General features: G+C 36.5%; 1 protein-coding gene across 3 annotated transcripts; it reads right to left on the reverse strand.

Moving 5' to 3' along the window:
• Positions 1 to 9,104: 9,104 nt before the first annotated feature.
• On the reverse strand, positions 9,105 to 14,239 carry LOC142623243 (uncharacterized). 3 transcript variants are annotated; one of them, XR_012842087.1, is made up of 6 exons: positions 13,707 to 14,163; positions 11,426 to 12,049; positions 11,048 to 11,226; positions 10,089 to 10,731; positions 9,705 to 9,848; positions 9,105 to 9,122 (listed from the first exon to the last, which is right to left on the reverse strand). XR_012842087.1 is itself a non-coding variant. In XM_075796638.1 (5 exons), exons 1-4 carry the CDS (start codon positions 13,778 to 13,780, stop codon positions 10,118 to 10,120), a joined length of 1,491 nt encoding a protein of 496 aa, XP_075652753.1. In that variant the 5' UTR covers positions 13,781 to 14,163; the 3' UTR covers positions 9,545 to 9,848; positions 10,089 to 10,117. The 3 variants fall into 3 exon arrangements, 2 of the variants coding, with proteins under 2 accessions (XP_075652753.1, XP_075652752.1); XM_075796638.1 differs by lacking the exon at positions 9,105 to 9,122 and having other exon boundaries at positions 9,545 to 9,848; XM_075796637.1 differs by lacking the exons at positions 9,105 to 9,122; positions 9,705 to 9,848 and having other exon boundaries at positions 9,947 to 10,731; positions 13,707 to 14,239.
• Between the last annotated feature and the right edge of the window lie 435 nt (positions 14,240 to 14,674).

The raw sequence follows: 14,674 nt of genomic DNA on the forward strand, positions 1-14,674 counted from the left end.
CAGGTGCATAAGATACCAGCTCCTAAAAATAGTAGATATTCACTATAGTAACATATGTATCTTAAACACTATTATTTTATTCCATACCCAATTATTTTAATTTTGTAAAAAATAGAGTATTAAATGTAGAGTGTGTTGTTAAAGTGGTAATGTAAAACAGAATAAAAAAAGAATATTTAAATATGGTAGTAAAATAATAGAGTATAGGATGTAAGATGTATTGTTAAAGTGATAATGTATTACTTATAAAGTAGTTTTTTAAAAAGTTTTTTTTATAATGTTCTTTAGCATTTCCGTTTGAGACACCCGTCAAATTACAAATTGTCATTTCTTAAAGGAATTGTACCCAACCAACCAATCAATATATCTTTTACCGTATATATAATATCTGAAGTCTAATCCTCAATTCTCTCTAATAAGACGTGACATATGAAATTCCTGAACCATCGCAATTGGCAATTCTCAAAGATGCCGTGTAAAACATATTGCTAAGACACTATTTAACTTAATACATTTCATGATGTCTATTAAAAAATATATCTATTTGAGAAACAATTGATTTAAAATATGATAATTCTTGCTAAAAAATTTAGTTTCTTTTGCAACAATTGAAACAATGCCCAACAAAAGAAAAAAATAATAATAACACACAATCAAGAGTGTATAAAAATAATTGAAGGATATTTGCATTATTGAGTAGGCATGAATCGTGCCTATCTATATCAGTCATTATATCATGCAACTTTCAAATTTTTAAACACACAATATTATCAAATCACAACATCACTCTTATTGTCTTTCTATTTTATCTATAAAGTATAATTTTTTTATAAGGAATATTATTGAAATATCGGAGAAAACTAATAAAAATTCTATTGTAGGATGAGAATGTCACGTACTTATCAATATAATAATATTACTAAAAACATTATCACGCTCCAAAGCGCCATTCATAATATAACTTTTTATCATGAGTTGGGTCTGTCTCACTGAACACCATAATCATATTGTTAGTGCTACCTTTACTTTAATTCACTTGTGGCATATGGGGTCATAAATATTTCCTAAATATTGTTGTGGGGTAGGGTCTAAATAAGGGATATTACCCAAATAAGTTCGGGCCGAGGAGGCAGTTAGGCCTAACTACTCATGCTCTCAAGACTAGCACAATAAGGCCAATCCAGATAGAGAAACCGAGGAAGTTGATTTGCTCAAGGAATGACATTCCTCGGAAGACTATAGGCGAACTACTAGGGTTATGTGATTGAAGATCGATGAAGGAAGTAGAGACGTGCAAGCAACACAAGGAGGAAGCTTCCAGGTAAAGCACCCATCACCTCTACATTTAATGCACTACACCAACTCAGCCAGCTGCATTAATGGCAGAATGATCTCTGAATAATGTCACCACACCTTGTATATATCCAACTCTACCACCACCAGCTAAGCAATGATGGGACAAGTATCCCTGAAATGATCAACAACCCTCCAAGTGTAAGACAAATATGCGATCCAAGCAGCTATATATAGTAGGAAAGATCCTCCTAAAAAGGAGGGGAGGGAGAAAAAAGAGAAGAAAGCAAAAGAGAAAGGAGAGAGAAAAGGACAGGGAATTGTGTAACCTAAAAGCCTGACTATCATAAGAAATACTTGTTCCTCGGACAGGCCCGAGGAAAGAGTTTGAGTAATATGACTTGTTCTTTCCATGATTAACTTCTTCACTTTTGTTTTATGTATTGTTTTTTCCCCAAATTCACCAATTAAGGCTATTAAGGCTTGAAAGTTTGACCTTAACAATCCACCTCTACAAATAAATTGCATCGGGTTGGAGCTTTAGCCCACATCTATTCCTATTTGGCCTGGGTTCCCATCTTAGCCCTAACAATTATTGATGATTATACTAGTGTCATGAGTGTATCTAATGAAATAAAAATTTATCACAAATTATTTGCTTTAATCCTTTTACCAAGTCATCCAACATGATCATTGGAAAAAGTCCACAGCTACTGAGATCAAGAATAATCAAACATGGAACTCAATTGATCTTTCGAAAGGAAAATCATCATTGGATGCAAATGGATATATAAAGTAAAATACAAATCTCGATTAGTTGCAAAAATTAATTTCAAAGGGCAGGTTTAAATTATTATGAGACATTTTCTTACTTACCAATGTAAGGTGTTTCCTTCGCAATTGGTTTTTGACTCATCTAGATGTAAACAATGCTTTCTTGCACGGTGATTTTAGCATTTGGATAGAGCCTTTACATAAAACGGACGATTTAGGAGGTGTTTGTTACTGTTGCTTAAACAACAGTTTTTAGTATTTAAACAACATTACACGTATTTCCACACAATTTTTCACCCACACGTATTTCTATAACCATAAAACATTACTAAAAATCTCTTACCAAACGGGCCCTTGCTTGCATAAGCCACAAGCAGCTTTCCTTTCCTTCATGACTTATTGGAGCTATTAAACACTCATATATAATTGGGATTTTTTTTTTCAAAATAACACCAATTTGCAAAAAATTTTGTTAGTTAGCACATTTAAAAAACTATTTAGCAAACTAACATCTTGAGTGTAACCAAGTCGATTTTGAAGTGCTAAATTGAGTCCACAGAACTCTATTTCCTATACAAATCGAGTTTGTAGAACTCGATTTCTCAGCAAACCCAGCATATCCAGAGAATCCAGATGCAACAACACTTCGTCAATAACAACAAACCCAACGAAATCCAAAGAATCAGAGAGAAACATCAATAATCAAGAAACCCAAAGACCCAGAGAGAAACATCAACAAACCAGTCGCCGATGCCTCCTAGAGCCTTCGCCGTCGCCGTCGCCGTTGCCGCCACCTAGGACCTTCGCTGCTACCTCTACCTCCTAGAGCCTTCACCATTGCCGCTTGGGTTTGATCTCTGGTTTGTTTTTTCGGCCTTTGTAGTTTGGGTTTATTCTTCGTGGGAAGAAGAACGCCGAAAATCGAGCCTTACAAACTTGAGTTGTATAGTCCAAAATCGAGTTCCTTGCACTCGAGATGTTAGTTTGCTAAATAGTTTTGAAACCGTGCTAACTAATGAAAATGTTTTCAAATTTGTGTTATTTTGAAAAAAAAAAAAAAAAACCCTTTATAATTGGGCCGTAGTTTGAAGTTGGATTTATGACAAACTTGCTTAATCTAAGCCTCTTGTTTTTAAAGAGCCCAAATAAAGCTTGGTTTGGTCAAGCTTAGCATAGCTTAAATAGTGGGGTAAACTAGGTCTCTTTTCATTCATCGCCGCAAACACAAACCTAACCTTAAGGCACAGCACAGCAGAGAATTCAGAAACTTTATCATTATCCAATAGCAATGGAGACAATTGTGTCGGATTCCTTGTTTTCAGAATGAGAGGCAAGTCCAAGAGCATCGTTAATAATCATAGGTTCACTGTTGGACTTGCGTTTCATTCCCAAAACAATGGCTTCAAGACTCTGAGACTACTTGATCTGTTAGCCACATATGGCTACACTTTTTTTTAGTCCAAGACTCGGCCACATATGGGTGATGAAAGAATATGGTGTGGCCGAGTCTTGAACTAAAAAGAAGTGTATACCAATGGTAGGAGTTGCGTGCAACTTTGGCTGCTTCATCAATGGGAAACTTTGGATCCACAAGTGTAGCTATCGTCAGGTAAAATGATCTGTTTTCAGAGCCTTTCATTTGACCTTGTGGACAATGTGGAGTGCGTAGTTTTACTGGATTAGGGGTCATCTAAATACGAAATATAGCGAGTTAGAGTTTCTAGCAAGACACATCTTTTTGAAATTTATATCAACAAGTATGAATCTGTTATTATCTTCTATTTTCTTTCCAAACTTTCTAGCCATGAAAGTATTGCTTTTGATATGGAATTTTTCCAGCGCGTTGTTTTCGATGTAAAATGTTTTGTGTTTGAAAAAAGTGTTCGATGTGATATCGCAACTTACTACGACCATAAGATTAGCACAATCCAACCCAACCACCCAGTAGATCGACGCAATTTGAGCAAATCGGTATATGCCAAGCTTGCCACCATCATATCGGCCTAAAACCTGACTAGATCTATGGCCCCAACCACTAGATCAGCGCGACCCTGTGGGATCCACAGCCCCTGCCTCAGCTGCGGTTGCCAAAAGCCAACCACCACGAACTAGGCTCCGACGACTACCTTTGTGATTATGAGGGTGGGGGTGTATGTCGAGTGTTCAATTGAATCTGTACTTGGGCTCTGGATTAACAATAGCTCTATAAAGCAAATCAATGAAATTTACATGCTAAAAGTTTGATTGGTTTTTGTTTTTTTTTGCATTGACACTGATTTTTTGGTAGCTCAATGCTCATCATTCATCTGGGTACCATTCTTTGGCATCACTGGTAATTAGTTCATACATATTTATTTCATAGTTTAATGTTTTTCGGAATAGCATGTTAGAGCATCCACAGCAGTGGAGCTAAAATTTTAGCAATTTAACTCCACAAAAAGTTACTTTATCTATTTTATCTACTCACTTTACAAAACATGCTGCAGCAGTGTATCTATTTTAGCTTTCAACACAATAAAATAATATAAACATCACAATAAAATAATATTTCTATTACAATAAAATAATACATCCCACAAAACAAAAAAACACCACAAACCGATCCACCACCACTACCAACCAACCAAGATCAACCACCCACAACCATCCAACAACAACTAGCAAGCCAACAACCACCCACAACCACTGCCAAAAATCCAAATTAGCCAAAAACCACCACACAAATCACAGAGAAACCCACACTAACAAACCCACACAAATCACAGAGAAAAACCATTACAAACCACCACACCAACACAGCCACAGAGAAACCCACAAAATCCAGCCACAGCCATGTCACGAAATCCGCAACGCTCTTGAGTTCGATGAAGGCGGTGCCGATGGAGCTTGGATCGGCGGTGAGATGGAGGACTGGGCGAGATGGGTCGGCGGCATGGGACGGTGACGTAGGCGATGAAGATGAGGATCGACGTTGAAATGGAGGACTGGGCGAGATGGGTCGGCGATGAAGATCGACGATCTAGAACAGGTCGGCGATGAAAGATCGATGATCCAGAACAGGTCGACGATGAAGATCGACAATCCAGAACAGATCGGCGATGAAGATCGACGATCTAGAACAGATCGGTGATGAAGATCGACGATCCAAAACAGATCGGCGGCGAAGTAGAGAGTAGATGAGGGAGAGAAAAAAAAATGAGAAGGAAAAACGAAGAAAGAAGAGAAGTCGGAGAGAGCGAAAAAGAAAGGAAGAGAAAATATTTTTTAAACGATAGAAGAGAGAAATTTAATAAAGTAATATATTTTCTTTTACCTTTGAGCTATAGTGCACATCTATCTTTAGATATATACTGTAGCTGGAAGCAAATTTTTTTTTGCTATAGCTCCACTGTTGGAGCATACTTTTTGGTGGTTGAGAAGCTAAAATATACCAATATAGCACCACTGCTGTGAGTGCTCTTAGTCAACTTTTATAAAGACCAGAAAACTGTCTACAGGTGGAAGTTTAAAGCGTGGGCCGGTAACATATATATGACAGTTCTTTAATTTTTGCTAAAATCAGATTAGTCTTTGATGTTATAATGAATCAAAGTTTTAATGACAATCAACTCTGGTGTTCAAAAACATGCTCTAAAGACTGGAGTAGTGCTAGTACGAGACAACAGAGACTCGGTCAGTCATTGTGGTTTTGAGTGAGAAGCTGTGGCGCCAAGGAGACCAGCATGTAGCAAAAGCTTTGGTAATTCTTACAATTTTAGGTGATTCTATACAACAAACGTTGGTTCTCTCTGATCTTCTTCGCAGTATCTCTCGCACGTAGGGCATATTTTGGATGAAGCCAGCGCTGGATTCTCTAAGAGTAATTTTTTTTTCCTGTTACTAAATATAGTAATGAAGATGGTCAGAGTTTTTTTTTTTTTTTTTTTTTCCTGTTACTAAACGCAGTAATAAAGCTGCTCATGAGCTTTTGCAAAAGGCATACATGATTGTGTCATTTGGATTGAGGATATTCATGTGTAGATTGTAGAAAAAGTCATCGATGAATAACACCGTAAATACCCTCATTAATAAATGGTAACTTTATTTAGAAATAGAATCATAAATGTCAAATGATAAATTTCATTTTGAATTCAAAAAGAGAATTCCTAGAATTTAGGATTTTTTCTTTTGAAGTTCAAAATAGAATTTATCTCCAAATTTTATCATTTTTATTTGTTTGAAAAATTAAAAAAAATATTGTGGGGGGTAAAAATGTTCGAACAAACATTTGGGCTTTGAGCCTGATTGGTTAATACAAGTCTGTTTGGTCAGGGTACATAGGCCCACAGGTCAGTCCGCAATATAATGGTCCGAGGAGGAGTATATCCTCGGACAGGCCCATCAATGGCCTTGGGACTTGCTAGACGGATTGGAGGCAGAATTCTGGAAGAACTGGTGGGTAAAAGTGTGATCCAAGCACCCTTTAGAAGCAAGAATGTGTGAGAAATATCTGAGGAAAAAGCTGCTACCACCACATTAAAGGCCCTGCATCTACCTCCCTGGCCGCATTAATGGGGAAATGACCTCTAAACAGTAGAATTCAGCCTTCCTGCTATTATTTAAAGACTTCAAGAAGATGGTGGATGGGACAAGTATCTAAGGGGAAGGTTTGTATGACACGTGGATGAAAAATGGAAGAAGAAGAAGTATATAAGAAGACGAGAGAGGAAAGAAGGGGGGACCTGCTTCTGAGCTGAAAAAAGAACTAAGAATTGTAATTTTTGGCATAGAAAGATAAGTACTATACAATTTGTCCTCGGCTTACGTCCGAGGGGGTTTCTTTGTCATATTTACTTATCATTTGCATAGATTGTGGCACTTTAGCCTGTTAATCAACTTCCAACGTCCCAATCCTAGGTTTCAAACTCATACTCTACAAATTTCATTGTATAAGGCTTATTGGGCTTGAGCCCATCACTTGTTTTTGGGTCCGGGTACAAATGTGCACTTACAAATATATATTTAAATTATAATAGATACAAATTATTAATTTTATCTAAAAAAATATAAGAACTTTTGAGCACGAGCGCGTGCTTAGAGGCTAGGATTTTATAATAAAAAAATTTCTCAAAGAAAAGAAAATATTTGACAAACTTGCAAAAAGACTCATTTATAATGGGTCATAGCTTGAATTTGGATTTATGACAGCTAGCTCAATCTAAGCCCTGTTATTAAAGATACCAAATTAAGCTTGGTTTGGTCCAGCATAGCATATAGCATGAATTCAGAAATCTAACCTTATAGCACATCATAATTCAGAAACACAATCAATCTGCCTCAGATCAGTCCCTTTGTGATGGTCTTCCATTCAACCCACCAATGATGTTTGGACCTTTGAAACATCAAATTTTATTATGGATCCACTTAAACCATCCATTTTTTAAAACATTTTATGAGAAATTGAAAAATTATAAAACTTTTTCAATTTTCAATATCATTTTTTCCAAAAATGATATATTATTAGTAAAATCCTTTTATTATTGTCTCAATGTCTTACAGGACGACATTGTCTATGACATCCTAACTCTGCTGATAGTAAAATCATTTATCCGATTGAGCTGTTCCTCACAAAAGAAGAAGAAGAAGAAGATTGAGCCGTGTTTCCAAATCTCGGTACTCCACCATCACCAACCCGGATTTCAAAAAGGCACACCTTGACCAAGCTAAATCATTATCCAACAACAATGACTATTTTGTTTTTTGGGTCCAAATCCTAAAGCCTTTCATTTTTAGAAACATTTTCTCCAGAATTGAAAAAACTGTCAATATTTTTTCAATTTTCGAGAAAATATTTTCAAAAGTGAATTATTATTGTGTGCTCTAAGGGCACACATTAACAAAATCCTTGTTTTTTATAGCAGAAAGAGAGCATCTTTCATTTTTTTAAGAATTGTGTACATTTGCTTAATGACACCCCAGATTTCTAGGTTTGAAATTTCCTTTTCAGATGCCCACCCCACATGCTTGGCTTTTGTAACGGCATGTTCTGCTTTGATAGGCATGACGACCATGGAAATCATATACTCCCTCCGTCCCATTTATTTTGTCCTATATTTTATTTTGGAATATCCCAAAATATTGTTCTGTTTCTAAGAATAAAAGTCATTAATTTACTAATGTTCCTATTATACCCCTATTTAATTTTCAAAACTACTCCAATTGAAAAGAAAATCAACTTTATTTAAAGGTAGTTTTGGAAACTAATACATTTTTAATAGTTAGACAAGACAATAAATGATGTTCCTATAAAAATTTTAACTTTTCAAACAGGACAAATTAAATGGGACGGAGGGAGTAATATATTTGTGAAACCCAAACATTAGAAAGCTTTAAGATGCTCTCTACTCCCAACTTCATTGACCCTAATCACACTCTTGGACCTGCGTATCATTCTCAAACAATGACTTCCAAGATTCTGAAACTTACGTGGAAAGGGTTTTGTGGGCAAAACCAAAAGGTAAAGGCTAAGGTTTACACATTGAGTACGGATTCATGGAGAAGGATTGTGGTATCATTATCAGTGGTTCTTGACACATTATGTTTATTTTAAAATGGAGCTCTGCACTTTATAGCATATTCTGAGTACCTCAAATTCATTTTATCCTTTGACGTCAATGATGAGAGATTCTATGAGACATTGCTTACTCAAAATTACTTGGATGGTTTTGATGGAGTTTATCGACAGTGTCTTACAGTGTTCAAGGGGTCGTTGGCATTGATTGTTTTCAGTTGTACTCTACCTCTAGATTAGGAGAGTGACACTTGTGACATATGCCCTGAGTCTTGGATTAAAAAAAGTGTACAGATGAAAGGAGTTGCAGGCATCTTTGGCTGCACCATAATGGGGAACTTCTGATTGAGAATGTTAGCTCCTTTGGTCACCCTTTTCAGAGCCTTCCATTTGACCTTGAGAGTTTAAATGAGGAAAATCTTAGAATTCCACACTCTAGATGTATGCTTTACACAACTAATTTCGTGGAGAGTTTGGTTTTACTTGATAAGGGAGAGCATCTCATCTGAATACAAAAATTAGCAAGTTAGAGTTTCTAGCAAGGCAGCTGAAAGGAAGTTTTCAGTTTTGTTAATTATGTATTTTTCAATAAAATGAATTTATCTTGTGTTTTCTTTCTGTTTGTTCTTGGCATGAAAGTATTGCTTTCATATATAAACTAAATTTTATTAAACTGCCTTAATGAACCGGTTTTGGAATCGAGTTGACAATTAGAATTTGTTTTGCCTATAGACTATTGATACTTGGTGGCTGGTACCCTAAATTTTGATTTTTCTCAATACACCTTATTTGGATATCACGATTTGATCCAAGGCAACAAAGTAAAATAATGGACTAAAATTTAGGGACACATTATTTTTCACAATTGCTTGTGGAATGTTGTAATGAAGTCATGATAAAAGTGATTTTAATTAGTGGTCTATGTGAAAGTGATGTTACTCCAATCATAACTCACCACCTTAATAAAATGTGAAAAAAGTTGCAAAAAAAAAAAACTTAAGTCTGTAGCATTGCTATTTCCCGGGTCAAAACCATAATCACTTTTTTTTCCACAACAAATATATGTCAGATAAGATAATAGCAACACCTGATAGAGCATACGTGCACAGCATCAGCAGAATATGCTAAAAAAGCAGATATCATCAGAACATGGAGTCCTCTAGGCATATGCAATTCAGTTTTATTGTTCCTTAACGAGCCATCATCTTTGCCGTGCTAGCCAACCCCAGAACTGTAAAAGAGAGTTCAAGTTGGACATACACCAGGACGAGGAGTGTTACCATTAAAGATTCATGAAATTGTATGAAAAAGAAACTGAATTATGCACAATTTTCACATTAAAGTAAAAAAGGATCATCTTTTGAAGTTGAAAGTCCATTTTTGTGTAGTTTATTTTAAAAGACAATTTGAACTCCAACTCTTGAGAAAATTTCCTAATCTTGAAAATCATGAGTCCTAAATTTAAACTTACAGTAGCATTCACATTTGGTACATCTGCAACTAAATTGACACTTCTCGTGTCACATCTTCCTCTTTTAAAGTGGCCAGTCTAGCATTTTCACGGTCCCGCCTAAAAGTATAATACAAAGGTGTGTAAAACAAGCAACACAAACCAAATGGAACAGCCATCATCGAGAGAAGTCCCTTAGACAATGCCAAAGCCTCTGGTGCAGACCCTCCTACTGGATCCACGGATTTTGAATCATAACCATATATCTTTTCTGATATAATTCCAACCAAGGGAGCAGCAACAGAAGAGAATGATCCTTCAAAAGCACGATCAAATGCATAAATCATAGTCCTGTGTTTAGCAGGAACCACCTCAGCAAACACGGGGGCATTTACAGCAGAGCCATTCCAGCTAATGGTTAGACCCATTAGAAAGAGGGTGGTAGCAAAGGTGTAATAGCTGCTCACTGACTGTGGGATCACTCTAAGTAGGTACAATGAGAATGGGATGCCCATGAAGGCGCTGAACTGTGCGCACATGATACGACCTGAGTGGGGGTAGATTTGAGATAATTTATCTGCAATTAGACCACCAAGGAGGGATCCCAGAGCACATCCAATAGCAAAAAGGCTAAGGAGGGTTGCTGTACCATTATGATCAAAACCTGCAAAAAGATCTAGATGGCATCATACCTCATTCATTTAAACAGATAAATGGAATAGCTATACGCTGCTCATCGAATGCCCATAAAAGTAGGCATTTTATACATGCCTTACCAACTTTAAATTTTTAATAAATATAAGTGAAAGGCTACCAAGATAAGCAAATAATTTTCCCTTCTTTGTACTGAGTAATCTTTACTTTGGCACTCTATCATGATGGCAGGTTACAGATGCAAATCGTATAATATCATCTTCAATTTCAACATCTTTTGCCCCAAATAAACTTACAAAATCATAGAAATTTGCTTTTGTGCTCACCTACTAGTTCAAACCACATAGTGAAGAACACCATGGCAGTCCATGGTAGCGACCCAACAATGCCCTGTAAGACAATGACCTGAAATGTTTGCACTTTCATAACAGTTTTCATCGCCATCCAAGACTCTCGCCAAAATGATGCCGTGCTAATAGCATTGCCCTTTTCCATCAAAACCTTCCTGAAACAGAATGCATCCATTCAGCTAGGTCACCGAAAAACTGACATAAGAGGAGAAAGTGCATTTGCTTGAAAATTACTTGAGTTCATTACAGCCAAGTCTATCGTTCATTTATGATGACATGATTAAATAATATATGCACATGGAGGCAGCATTGAAACAGATAACAACTTGGGGTAAAAGGGAAAAGCAACTTTACTTTTCTTCAGCCTCTCCAGTATCATGATTGATGCTAACTGTTTTTCTAGGGTCTACCACAAACAAGAAAACAAGGAACCCAATTAGTGAACTCAATGCTGCCATCAGAATAAAGGCAAAACGCCATCCAGGCACACCCCAGTATTGGTGACCAGCCATAATTGTTGCTAGAACACCACCTCCTATGCCACCCAAGGAACCCACAAGGCTTAGCAGTCCAAATCCTGTTCCCCTCACACCATCCATATAGCTATCAGCAATGAAGGACTGGAGTGCTGGTATCACAATCGCCAAACCAAAGCCATTTATTGCTCTCCAGAATGCAACTTGAAGAAAATGCTGGCTAGCACCCACTGCAGCAGTTGATAGGGCCCAGCAGAAAGTGCCCATTGCAAGAACTGTAGGGCGATCATGGTTTATAACTAGTACACCTGCCAAGGGTGATGCAAGTCCCTGCACAAAGTTCCTTATGAATGTAAGATACCCCAGGTCAGATGGCCCAGCATTGAAAGCTTCACTGACTTCTTTGTAAACAGATGGGAGGAGATTCTCATCAGCACGCTCCATTATGGCAGCCAAATTGATGAGAATGAGAGAGAGAGAAACCCCAAAAATCTTTCTTGTCCTGTGAAAAGTGAGCAATTGTAAGGATACATCAGAAGTCAATGCATTGAGTGAAACTCCTTTAAACAGGAACAAAATCTAAGGCATGAATTACACATCTTCAGGCATAATGTTGATTGTTTAAAATGGGATATGGACAGTGTCTCCTTACTAGAAAGAATTCTCAAAATATTAACTGATTTCTTATCAATGCTCCCCCTAATCACACATTTTAAACCGTTAAATTTGCCAATCTTTTGATCCTTTTTGAGAACTAAGAAGCTATCTACAGAATAGTTGCTGTGTTGTTTGGTTCCTCACACTGATTCAAGTTCCATCCCCCGAGCCTCATTGTGATACTCTGCTTCCTGTTTCTCCTTGCCTAGCTCTATCCAGAAATAGGACCCCCAAGCTACTTATGGGCTATCTAATATCACAATTTAGTTAAAGGAAATCCCATTCACTCAAAGCACAAAAATCTAGCCAATGCATACGTTTTATGTAACAATAAGACTCTTCTTATACCAGCCAAACAATGAAAGGGTAACTACAGCATCTACAAAAGCATTACAGTGGAATTGTTCCCCCATGGCTACTCACTGATTTCTCTCCACATTTCCTTTTTTAAGAATTGGCAAAATTTTAGAAACTTGAGTAGCAGCAATGGAAATAATTCATTGAAACATGTTGAATTTGGCTGAAGCTACAGAAGAGCTTAATTGTTCGAATTACTAAGAATGGACATTGTAAAAAAAGTTATTACTATATACTTGTGAATTATGAAATATGAACAATGTTGATGAAGACGGGTATACAACTATATATCACTTTGTTATCATAAGACTATATGATAAGTAGGAGTATAAGACTATCACTTCTTAATCAAGGTCTAGGGTGTTTTCAGAGTCCAATAACAAGCCAAAGAAATACTATCTAAAATAAATCCTAATCAATTCCATTTCAATCCTAGAGGCAAATCATCAACAAAACAACAACTACTTCTATAAAACAATAATAGCAATATGTCAGTGCTAGAGATGTATGATTGCTCCAAGAGCATTTTGGATTTTCTTTTTTTTTAATTAGAAGTTGGGAGTGGAGGGATTTGAACCCCCAGACATCTCCGTTACAAACACAAGAATGTACTAGTTGAGCTACAAAACTCTTTGCCAACAGCATTTTAGATGAAATGTGCAATCCGCAGCTCTGAATAGATATTGAAGCAACAATGTCATTCTGGCACTGTCTTTATCATTTTTTGCTCAGAAAGTGTCAAACAAAAAATTGTAAGGGTTATGTAGAAGTATCTTTAGTATTTTAGTGTCTGTTTCACATAGACAACCTAAATTAGAATGAATCTAATATGGTATCATATCAAAAGAATTGATAAAAATGCAAAATTTATACGTCATACAATGTTATGAATATAAAGTCTCAACTACACCTCCTATCTAAATCTAATACCACACAATGGTTTTGAATACAGATCTAAAATTTACAAGTTACATATTGAAGCCACATCCTCAACAAAATTCAAATAAGCAGTGATAAATAAGGACTTAATTAGTTTGACAAAACAAACAAACAAGGTATTTAATCCAACATTAAAAAAAAAACGACACGTAAAGAAGAGAAACCAGAAGGTCCAGAAACATGGGAGAGAAATCATGAAAACTGACCTCATGTTCATGGCTTCCAAATGTCTGGGAAAAAGAGGCCTGGATCGAAGAGGAGCACCAAGTCTTTGAACCATGAATGAAAGAAAAGAATCCTCGGAAGCTACGAAAGCGAAAGGACAAGACAAGGTCCCTCAGCATCTATAGCGGATCTGGTGCGGGTCACTTGCACTGTCCGAACTCCAAACTCAAAAACTCAGACCCCACAACGGGGGACTGATCAGGCATTTCCATAAATAGAATATCCAAGCTTTGATTTTGTTTGTATATAAAACTCCGCCTATATCTATATCACATGGGATAATGAATCAATGATGCCCATAAAAAGATATGAATAAAAGTCTGTCTCTGTGAATAAAATAGTCAGAGAAGGTTGTTGGTGGTTAATCGTTTATGTTATCGCTTTGTCCTTCTGTTTTCGAAGTCGCTTTCAAAACGTGAACGCCACGGAAGTTTTTGGTCACTAGCTTTTGAAAAACTCTGGCCGTCAGCCTAGGCGTGGAAATGGTCCAATGGAACACACGGAAATTCTAGGATGCCTGATCTATTTTTTGAGGTATAGATTGTTTATTATATTTATGCACACAAGTCACGATTTCTTTTTTGGATGAACAACAGGTCACGATTTCTTTCTTTTTTTTGTTAATAGGAAAATATTGCAGTATAGCATTAAATTAAAAACAATCCGGTACATTAGAGGTTATAGCAGTTTCTAAGGAACTGGGGGTTTCCTCAACCCAAGTCTCAAAATCAACAACTAATTTAGCATGACGAGCTAAGATATGGGCGGGCTTATTGCACTCCCTCTGAAAAAATAACAGAGAGAAAAAACCGAAGATTAGAGTGTCATCTAAGACATTAGCAACAGCAAGTGGGGAAATAGTAAGTCCCTGTAGAGCATTGCAATTAAGTCATGATTTCTAAGCACTTGTACTTACCCTTTTCTATTACCATAATTAATTTTCAACTTT

The sequence above is a fragment of the Castanea sativa genome, chromosome 2, assembly GCF_040712315.1.
Source record: "Castanea sativa cultivar Marrone di Chiusa Pesio chromosome 2, ASM4071231v1".
Classification (NCBI taxonomy): Eukaryota; Viridiplantae; Streptophyta; class Magnoliopsida; order Fagales; family Fagaceae; genus Castanea; species Castanea sativa.